This window comes from Typha angustifolia, chromosome 15, assembly GCF_048772165.1.
Source record: "Typha angustifolia cultivar Huaian chromosome 15, ASM4877216v1, whole genome shotgun sequence".
Lineage (NCBI taxonomy): Eukaryota > Viridiplantae > Streptophyta > Magnoliopsida > Poales > Typhaceae > Typha > Typha angustifolia.
Window position 1 is genome coordinate 15,423,893 of NC_133253.1, and position 11,017 is coordinate 15,434,909.

An 11,017-nucleotide genomic window follows, 5' to 3' on the forward strand; every position below is an offset into this window, starting at 1 on the left:
GGTAACATTTAGCATCTATCACCATTAAAGGATCCCATTAAGTAGGTTTTCATCTGTGCTTTAGCATAAAGTGGCTGAAAGAATAATTATCTGCATCAAGATAAAGCCTAAGACCTTTTAGGTGTCTCAATGGACAGGCTTCTCTGTGTCCCAGTAGAGCTCAATAGTCCCTCTTAAACTTCAAATTTGGCTGCTTGTAGCTTGCAAGACAAAATATGCCCTCATACTAAGAAGAGTTAAATACACAATTTACTCCATAATTTGAATGAAAATCACTTTACCGAACGATTGTTTTGTATCATAATGTTACCCTAAATTTTTAGTCAACATTGTTTTCTCCCCTAAATTTTTGACTAAGTTGTTACTATTAGGTTTTCCGCCCGTCATGTTACGGGTTTGAAGCTAATGAGATAGTGCTCGGATGATCAAAGGAACTCATTGAGAATTTCATTTCCAATGGGACCAGTTTAATTTGAGACATCATGAAGTTTAAAAGTGCTACTAGTTTGAATAGAAAACATTCTAAAACCTCAGAGTTTTTTCTTTTCATTATTAAGCTATGAACATTCTTTCCAAATACATATTTATTTAAAATACATATAATTATATGTGTCATTTTGTTATCTGTTAGCCTGTGTTCCTGTTCAGCTAAAAGAAAAAACAAAGGTGTGGAGACTAGAGTGACTTTTGACAACATATAGGAGAGTAAAATGTAGGGATGATTTTTTGTTCATCTTAAGAACTATCACCCTTTTTTACAATGCCCTCTCTAAACTTCTTTCTTTTGCATATAATGACTCACTAAACTATTCTTCCATCAAATGATTATTATATATTAAAAAAAAACTTAGTGAATATTATATACCAAAAAGAAAAGAGGTGATAGTTGAAAAGTAAATTATTGCTTAAATATATAACACTATCAAACACTAGTACTTGTCTCTCTTTTTTCTTCTTCTAACTTCTGATGCTTAGCATGTCAACCTTACAGAAGAATGAGAGGAGATATCAATGAATACAGGGCTGTTATTAACCAAAACAAGAGCAAAAGAAAGATCCACGTTACATTCCAATAGTAATATGATATTATAACCTTTTATTGAGGAAATGTATTTAAAAACCCAGTACGAGTAAAATTATGGATTGTCGAATAATGTAAGGTATTCTAATTAAAAAATAATGTAGAATTTTCAGGGCTACAGATAACTTCTAGCTTAGAAATTAGCAAGATGTTGGTAACAATTTGAAAACCAAAGAAATCAGGATAATAAAAAAAATTAAAAAAAAAAAACATCAGCTTGCATGCTTTGGTTGTAAAAGATGCCAGGACAAGATCAAACGGTTCACAGATAATTTAATCACTGTACCAAAATAGTTCGAAGGTAATTATCAAATGCCACTGTAAAACTCAACTAGACTTCTTCATAGAGAGAGTTAATTCCATGCAGATAATAAATTTGATCTTGTACTACTAGTCTAATTTCTACCATCTTATATATTGCAAGGGTTGCTAAAGCAAAAAATGCTGCTAAACCACCAGAGTTTACTAATTATACTGCAGAGTTGATAAAGCAGGAGAGTGTTTCTGGGATTACAACTTCTCACATAGATCCAATAAACCATTTTAGCATCAAAAAGATTAAATGAATTTGTACATTATTCTGCATGTCACAATCTCATAAACTGAATAAACAAAAAAACAACTGCGCAATTCAGCACAACATAGCCTTGTATAGCTGTATCACTAAATTATGCAAAAGATTGAGAAACATATAATAAGTTTGCTCCAACCAAAACCTTTTCTTCTAATATGACCTTTAGGCCACAAAAAATATTAAAGAGTTATGAAGATACTATACCCAAGCTGAAATTTGGTTGAATAAAAGTGCCAGTGGAGGGAATCTATCTGACATAAGGAGGGTCTATTGAAGCCCAGTCGAAGATTTGCTCATACAGGGAAGCAGCAGAGTCCCAAGTAAAATCTCTCTTCATTCCTCGTCTCATCAAACCCTCCCATGAAGCGTTGTGTTCTTTAAATGTCTTAACCGCCATTCTTAATGCCTGCCAGTAATCATCACATGGATGATCATTACATGAGTAACAAAATAGCACAAAGATTATGTTTAATATATAGAAATGCATAAGTAAAAAACTACACAGAAACACTAAGTGTACAAATATATTTGACGCCTTGCTGTTGTCAAGAATTTGGCACTTTACTGAGCACTCATTAGTGTTGATTGGCTGACTTGCAGATTAAGGCATGCTTATGCAATTGTCTTACTAGAGAAAATAGGACCATGGATCTACTAGAACTTTATAGTTTATTCTTAAAAAGATGATGAAGAAAAGGAGAGAATGGAAGCCATCATGGTACTTTATCATATTATATCTTAATTGCTGTCTTCAGATGCTTTGCAGCTTGTATATGGATTTCTGATAGGTAATTAATTAGTTCTGCTATATGTAATTTAGCTTTGGTATTTTCCTATCCTTCAGCCAAAAGATGGTGTCAAAGTGCACAAGGCTACTTCAATGTGGTGTTTGAGAAGGGCAACATGAACAGAGTCAACAGCTACCCTTATCAGAGATGTGGTTTTAATGCCTTAAGCCAGAAGCAACTGCTGCTAGGGTAGAGCCAAAATTGTCATATTCGAGGTTTGACACTCTTTTGCTTATCCTTTGCCAGAAGCTTAACATTATCTTTCTAAATATTCCATCTCTAAACTGATCAAATAAGAACAGGTGTCAGAGAACTACTTTCAATTTCTTTTGCGTTTACAAACAAGAAATGCACTTACCCATAACATGCTGTCTTTTGTTAAGGGCGAGAAGGTCCACCTGCAGAATATAATATCATTAGTAAGCCTGCTTGTGCCTTTAACTTCACAATGACGTCTATAAAAGCACACAGAAACAACATTTTAAAACTATATTAGAATCACAAGCTAAGTTACTTTTGAATCAAATGATTTCTACGACATCTTGTGAAATCCAAAAGTAAAGATTTCCTCGAGCCTTGTAACTATCAGAAAAATACATACCCTGTACCCTGCCCTCTACCTTCATTAGCAAAAGGATTGAAAGTCTCCACTGTATCCTGCAATATAAATAACAGAAGCCAAACTAAGAAATCACTTATCTTCAGCTACACGAAGCCAGTATTTTCTATGATTATCATACTCTGAGGCCACCAGTGCCATGAACTACTGGAATAGTGCCATATTGCATAGCATACAGCTGATTCAGGCCACAAGGTTCAAATCTGGAGGGCATCAACAATATATCGCATCTGTAGATTTCAGAGATCTATAAGTTTAACCTGTTGCCTCAAGATTATAGTCTTTAATCCCAAGCAGATAGTTTATCCTACCCAGCAGTTATCCGATGAGAAACTGCAACATTAAATCCAACCCAACCACGAAACCTATCGTTGTAGGTGGACTCGGCCGATCTCATCCATTCTTCAGTATCTGGGTCCCCAGATCCAAGCATGACCTACAACACAGATAGGAACAATGGAGATGAGATAGTGCATGTTCAACTATGCTACACCTTTTGAGTCAAAGGAACTGAAAAATAAAAATGCCATGCAAATGCAGATAGTACTATGGCAAAAAATATATTATGAATGGGTAAATGCAGCATAAGCTTATTCACGAATAGCAGTCTTCTTCCTAGAGATAATCATTTTGCCAGCATGTTGAGTCAAAAAGCTTCCCATGCCAGAAAAAGGCAAGACATGCCAGTTTTCTTAATTCAAGTATGAGAATAAACTGATTTTCTGGAATCAAGTGACAAAGTTAGTCTAAGAAAACCCACTACCAAAATTGAGTTGAACTTGATAGGAATAAGTCGGCCATAAAAAAATAAATACTGGATCAGCATATGTTATATTTATAAAATATGGTGATCTACTCAAAGAAACTCGACATAATAAAAGTATTAATTATTAAGCTCCTTGTAGCATGACTAAGGAAAAATCACATACATAAATTGTCAAATCAAGAAGACCTATAAAGCAAGAATTGAAAGAGAAAATGAATAAAAACAAAGAGAAGAGAAGTAAAATCGAAAGACTACAATTAGTTCCAGATACAACGTCAATGCCAAATGTAAATTGTTCAAGGAGATCTAATAATCCCATTAGACCTCTTACTCGTTCAAGCAAAGCTTGGTAAATGATGATAATTGGAACTAAGTAAATCTCTGTATTTGGATCCAATTTAAGAGAAAAAATTTCATCAGTAACATCTCACACTTGTATTTCCATTGGCATAGCTGTCATCATCAAGTAGGAAGAGAAATAAAATGTTACAAAAATCTCTTAATTGATTAACAGATTGTAATGTTCTTTCTTTTTTGCTTTTAATGTGACTACTACTTTTTTATGCTTATCCTACATTACTGCTTTGGGACCATTTTGCAATAGCCCAAAATAAGATGATTGACCCTATTTGGCAACATCTTATGCAGCTATCAGATGCCAGAGTCTGCTACCAATACAAGTCAAAGCAGGAAGGTACTTTCTTGAAGAGTTTTAGTAGAGAATCAGGAAAGGAACTAAGGTAATAACTAATAACCCAGTCAAATGTTTCTAATGTGATATATGCTGACCCAAGAAATTAGGATCATATAATTATATCTCTATACCTCCCTAAATCTCTTTGACTCCTCTTGACCAGAAGGTTAAAGAGGAGTCCTTCCTATTGGAGCTTTGTTCTTCAAAAGAACTGCATACAAACGCGCCTACATGACATCGTACGCCTCTTGCCTAATTTTTCTTTTGCTAAAAATTGGTAATGACTTCTAAAGGTTTGATCCCAGGTTCCCAGTTGATTGTTGACAGCTTTTTAACTCTAATTTTTGTTCTATAAGGCCTTATGCTACTGGAAAACATCTGTATAATGATTAAAAGAATATATACCTAGACAAGGGAAACATCATGGCTAAACAAGTGACTGACATGAAAGCTGATCCAGCAATGGGAACATTGTTCGTGTCTGATGATGAACTCCTAGAAGATAGTAACTCATAAATCACTTCATCACTTGTACTACCATTTTAGAGCTATTTACAATTTGCACCATTCACAGGTAAGTTTCACTCATTATACTCCACAGATGGACTTAAAACTACCTCACTTAGTTTATATCGGAAATCAATACACTTTCTAAAATCAATGTTTAAATATTTCCTGCCTCTCTTTAACAAAAAATTTATTAGCTTCCAAGAGAAACAAATGAACTACAGTTCAGACAGTGGATGTGAAATTGTTGAACAGACAAAAAAATAACTCAAATTATAGGAATCCTTAAGTAAACAAAGCATCAACTAAGTGACTAACAACTAGATAAATGTAAAATTGCATGCTTCCAAGCATAAACCATAATATTTTTTAAATTTTGAAGACTTATCATATGAAGAATGCATAGAATCGTTAAAACTATATTAGGGCGGGTATTAGAAATCCCTTAACCACATGTATACTGGAAAGTATCCATCTATCAAGAACCTGTAGTTGCATGAGATGTCTTTGCGAGACCAAAAGGTACATGTAGTGTTTAGGCACAATCAAGCAAACATTGTATAATAGAAAGGATCAAACGTACAAACTGCACATCATCTTGCAAAATCTCCGGGAGGGCCAGCATTATCAGATCAGTGCCTTTCTGGTAATCCAGTCTTCCAATAAACCCAATCTGTTGATTCCAGTCAACAACTTAATGTGGAGATCACTGAAGGAAAAGCTTTGTTTTTTTGAATAATTTGAAGATGTTTCTAACCAGAGGACATTCAGGCCTGACAGAAAGACCTAATTCTTTTTGCAATTCTGCTTTGCATTGAGCCTGAAATAGGAACACTCCTATATATGAGAACTGGTCCTTTAACACAATTGCTAAGAGAAGCAAATATTGTAAGAATTCTGATAAGATTTATGCTTGCCATATACTGAGCATTTAATCACCTTTCCAGAGAGATCATCAACAGAATAATTAAATGGTATGTACTTGTCTGTAGCAGGGTTCCAGTCCCCAGTATCAATGCCATTAGTGATTCCTGCAAGTAAGAAGATTGAAACAAGACAACTGTTCATTTTCTTCTCAAGTGTTTCCAAGAATCACATCCAAGGAATTCAATCAGTAAAACTACCGTTCAGTACACTCTTTCGGCTACTTAATAGCTCGTTGAGGCCATGCCCACCTTCAACAGTAGTTACCTCCCATGCATAGCCCTGACAATGAATGTTACCTTCTTATTTCAATCTACAATTATTTTCTTTATTTAACCCTAAAAGGCTATAACAATAAAAAATTGGTAAACATAATATTAGTATCACATTACCTGACTAACTGTTACAATCCGATCAGCTGTCACAATTGCACCCTTCAAAATATTAACAGCCTCGCCTTTGTCAAGGGCATGTGCCCTTGCCCAATTGGGAAACACCCATTCCAAAGCCCCGTACCACTCATGTGGCAGTCCCAAGTTCTGATATGTAGTTGCCGGCTCCACCCCCTTTCTTGCAATTGAAAAGTATGACTGACTAAAATAATAAACTGATGATGCATAGCATCAAAGTTAAAGGAGACAGTGCTTACCTGATGTGATAAGTTATGTATGACAAGGATGCTGCGGGCATCTCTATAAACACCATGTGGTCGGTACTTTGCACCCAAAAGACTTAAACAAAAACGGAAAAGATGTTAATAAAGAAGCATTATAATGGTCCATACTGAACTTCTCTGTTTAAAGCTCATTGTACATCTTGATTAGCTAAGTAGCAAGTACAAATTCTAAGATGCACATACAAATACCTCTTCAGAAACTGGACTTACACTTTATAAGTTCTCAATAAAAATTAATTAGCAAAGACATTCATCAGTTAGATTCTAAAGAAAATGATGAAAATTTGATGTACCATATAAAGACAAATCTTAACTCAAGAAGCCCCGTACCACTCTTGACCCGTGATGCAAAAAGGGGCTAAAAAGGGGACTATTTCTGGCTTCTCATGCAATTAGTTGAAAATTAGTCATATAAACCTTCAGATTGCCAAGAGGGAATTCCTTCCTTAGGTAGTAATAAAAACTGCCCACTTGACAAAGCAAGACTACCCACCATGTGTGGTGTGTCTCCAGGACCTACTATGCCTTAATCACATCCCTACCACCAAAAAGGAAGCCACTCAGGTTCCTAAAAACAAGATAAAGAAAATGGAAGCTTGTATCAAAGAACCACAAAGAGAAGCTTCCACACCTAGCGAACTAGCTTCACATGAAATATCAGAAAAGTGGTTCTCAACAACATATGGACCCTACAGCCACATCAGCCTGAGACTGTCTTTTGGAGTCCATCATCATCCCTTAAGCAAAATAAGGGTAAGAGACCTTGACATTGCCATTAGAGAGATTTTTGTCAAGATTAGGGAACAATCTTGGGATTTTTCAAATTTGTACAATTTATCAGTCTGACCTCTCCAAAATATCAACTTCAGCCAACAAAATGAGTATCCTAAAAAGGAAGCATCATCAGAGTAAAAGCAGCCATGCCATGAGAGACTGAATAAAGAGATAACCAGGAGACAACTCACCCATCTCATATTATCATCTTAAAACAAATTAAAAGCTATAAGATAATCTCTTTCTCCTCTTTTTGTCCACTTAGATCTTGTGTCTTTTTACCTGCTCCATTTGTCTAGCAGTCTCCTCTTCAACGATTGACCTGAATCCCTTGGACCATCATATTTTTCTTTGTTAACATTAAAGATCTCCCCTCGAGCACTAGATTATGCAGCAAGTATTATTATTTCTACTCTCCCATAATCTATGTTATGAATACTAGCAGACCTTCATCTTCATTACTTGATATAATAAGTTTTAAGCAATCCTAATAATTTGAAAGGTCTGCAAAGGTAATGACCATTTAAAATTATTACAATCACTTAAACTTAGCACCAACGCGTACAATTTAACATATTAAGATATGAAAGACAAATAGAAGCTTAAAGTCTGACAACGTACAGTGGCACAAGACCAGCATGCCAATCATTAACAAGAAATAAGCAACGGTCGCCGTAAGTATGACCTCCCAATTGAAGCACTAACGGAGCCTCGCATGCTGCATAGCATAGAATTGTGAACCTAAACTGCACAATCAAGTTTGTCAGTTAATATACTACAAGCACTCCTGTTGAACTTGAACCTGATAAGTAATGTCAAAAATACCTGATTATCTCCAAATGCTCCACAATTATCACCATAGGGATTTCCAGGTCTGTGATAAGAGGGATGATCAACAAAAACCTACAAGCGACATTTAATAATATAATATTTCAGTGTTAGATACCCAAGCAGTGACTGTTACAAGGAAGAGTTAAACATCACCACAAAAAACTTCCAACATTGCGAAAGAGAACCATTCTGTTTATTCTCACTTCTCAGTTCCACTATTTGTAAAACTAAAGCATCCTCCAAAACTTTCAGAAAATTCTGCTATCATTTAGCAGAATTCTTGTTTTTCAAGTGGATCATTCACACCAATATTAAAAATTTTGCAATGTATTAAAGCTGATTTGAAATGGCAAATCATGAAAGGACATTGTTCTGACTTTGATACTAAAATCAACTTTTTCATAAATTATCACTTAAATTTTTCATAAAAACTATTAACAAAAAAAAAGAAAAAAAAAAGAGATGCCTCCACTGAGCAAGATGAACTGAGCAAAAATCTTCCTGAAAGAATCTGACAATGAAATAAGTAAAGGTTCAGCTTTTGCTCAGTTCATCCTCCTGCTGCACTTGGATAGTCCAGACAATGAAATAAGAGACAGTTAACATCTTGAAAGAATCTGAAGAAAAAATGTCAGGAAGATCAGCTGAGCAAAAACTAAAAAGCTAATGAAAGAATATGAAAGTCAAGAAAAAGCCATCTAGAGTTGGGACCTACTGAAGAAAGTCAGAACACATGCAAATATCCACACGTAGATGTGCATATACACAAGCAAACATGATGTTTCTTCAATAAGTACAGGTTTAGGTAGTAATTAATATATGAGATAAGTACATACCCAATCCACACCTTCTCTATTCTCATGAAAAAATGCAACTTCATGCTCTCCTCCAAAGCATGAAACTTTAATGCGCCTTCCAATATCAATTGCTTCAGAAAAATTTTTATCTGAAACTCCATTCAAGTATCTAGGAGATACTACCATAACACGATGACCACGAGCAGCAAGAGCAATAGGCAAAGAACCACAGACATCTCCTAGACCTCCCGTCTTCGAGTAAGGAGCAGCTTCCGCGGTGACAAAAATGATATTACGTGTTACTAAATTTTTAGCTTGCTCTTCCATATCAGAACCTTCAGCATCAATGACAATAGTGGTAGATTCTGAGTACTGAGGTTTCCCTACATGTCCAATTAAGCATTTGTAATGAAAATTTACCTGGCAAAGAACTTACACAATTATAAAAACTTGACCTGCCCATTTACAATTGCCAATGAACTTGAAGAACAAAAATTTCTCAAGAATTTATCTACTTCGTGGAGAACCTCAGTCCTCAAGAACTGAATGCAATGTCACAAAATGTTTAGCAGCAAATTTCGTAGTGTAGACCAGAATGTGTCAATTGTATACATAATTACATAGTAGTTGGTAAAAACGGTGTTCCATTGTTCACCTAGAAATGCCATTCTTAAAAATTATGTACAATGTCCCACTAGGAAAGTTAAGGCAAAAATACTCACGTTTTCTGAAAGAAGGATGCTGGTATTATGCTTTTTGCCACGTCTAAGATAATTTACTGAGGGGCTATACTGACTCTCTCTTCTGTAAAATATGTATCTGTAATTCCTATTATAAAGATAAGTGATACTTATTTTTTGTTCAGATACCGCTAAACTCATGATTTAGTAATCTGCTGTATTTACAAATCTCAACATGTGTTCTTGGTTAAGAAAAAAAAACCAGTTACCCCCTGTTTTAGGTAAACAAAATTTTGGCAAATGGGTCTTTGAGGTTCGCCAACCCTCACCGCCCTCGAAGATTTTATCACTTCCCAAATCTTTTTCCTTCAGCAATCATATAAACTTACTAAGAGTTGATCACTTAATGCAAAAAAGACAACCGCCAACACGAGACCAACATATCACATCGTAGCAGTCACGATAAAAGATGCAAGCTTTAGAGATAATTGAAGAAAAACAAAGATAATCAACATCTCACTTTTAACCATTACCAGCAACGAAGCAAAAAAATCCAACGAGAACAGTATAAAACCATCAATCTAAGCAAGAATCAAGGAATACCATTGAGTTTCTCCACCCCTTCCTTACCGAGAACCGCGTCATCCAGATCATGAGCCTCCCCGATCTCCGCCGCCTCTGCCACCGCCGGCGCCGGCGCCGGCGCTCCCTCCTTTTTTCGCTCCGCGACGCACCGCAGCCTCGGGATCCGAGACACGTGGCTCCGGCCCACTGAGACGACGTGGCGCCCTGCACGAAGCTGACGTGGCGCCAGATCCGAGCTCGCCGAGCAGCGAACAGAGGCAGGAGACAACGACAAACAAAGAGAAGCCATTGGAGGGGGAGGGGGAGGGGGAGGGGAGGGGGGAGCGAATCAGTGAGAGAGAACAAATAAAGGAAAAGAGAGGGGGTTAGTTGCTTATTTGCGCTCCTCCGATATTTTCTCTCAATCTCTGATACAGTTGTTTATTCCTCTTCCCGGGGATAGGCGGTTTCAAAAGTAAAACAAAGGAGGAGAGAAAGCAACCGGAGAAAGTGACCAGATTAGGAGACCAGATTTCTCCGGGAGCAGGGATCGACTCCACGTGTAAAGCAGCGAGGAACAGTAAAGGAGAAGCGAAAGTGTGTGTATGTAAACAAAAGAGGATCACGTGAAATTTCTCTGCCTTCTGTTTCGGATTCTGAGCGTATCTTTTAACCAGACCCTTCTCCCAGTGGGCTCGCCGTGCATTTGTATGGTCCGGAGGCCCTTACAGCTTACTTTGTC

General features: G+C 36.4%; 1 protein-coding gene across 3 annotated transcripts; it reads right to left on the reverse strand.

Annotated features, from left to right (window-relative positions):
- Nucleotides 1-1,606: 1,606 nt before the first annotated feature.
- On the reverse strand, nucleotides 1,607-10,625 carry LOC140778325 (soluble starch synthase 1, chloroplastic/amyloplastic). 3 transcript variants are annotated; one of them, XM_073122978.1, is made up of 15 exons: nucleotides 10,342-10,625; nucleotides 9,071-9,414; nucleotides 8,229-8,306; nucleotides 8,025-8,149; nucleotides 6,603-6,684; nucleotides 6,346-6,519; nucleotides 6,154-6,235; nucleotides 5,969-6,060; nucleotides 5,787-5,849; nucleotides 5,613-5,702; nucleotides 3,374-3,498; nucleotides 3,184-3,292; nucleotides 3,045-3,100; nucleotides 2,802-2,841; nucleotides 1,607-2,061 (listed from the first exon to the last, which is right to left on the reverse strand). In XM_073122978.1, the coding sequence occupies exons 1-15, from the start codon at nucleotides 10,583-10,585 to the stop codon at nucleotides 1,903-1,905; spliced, it is 1,863 nt and encodes a 620-aa protein (XP_072979079.1). In that variant the 5' UTR covers nucleotides 10,586-10,625; the 3' UTR covers nucleotides 1,607-1,902. The 3 variants fall into 3 exon arrangements, with proteins under 3 accessions (XP_072979079.1, XP_072979078.1, XP_072979080.1); XM_073122977.1 differs by having other exon boundaries at nucleotides 10,315-10,625; XM_073122979.1 differs by having other exon boundaries at nucleotides 9,071-9,451; nucleotides 10,342-10,371.
- Nucleotides 10,626-11,017: the final 392 nt, after the last annotated feature.

Coding starts and splice junctions, on each gene's coding strand:
- LOC140778325 (XM_073122977.1), bottom strand. CDS start 10,585: ATGGCTTCTCTTTGTTTGTCGTTGTCTCCTGCCTCTGTTCGCTGCTCG. Junction 6,236..6,345: donor GGATTGTAACAGTTAGTCAG/GTAATGTGATAC, acceptor ATTCATTGTCAG/GGCTATGCATGGGAGGTAAC. Junction 3,293..3,373: donor TCTCATCGGATAACTGCTGG/GTAGGATAAACT, acceptor TGAAATCTACAG/ATGCGATATATTGTTGATGC.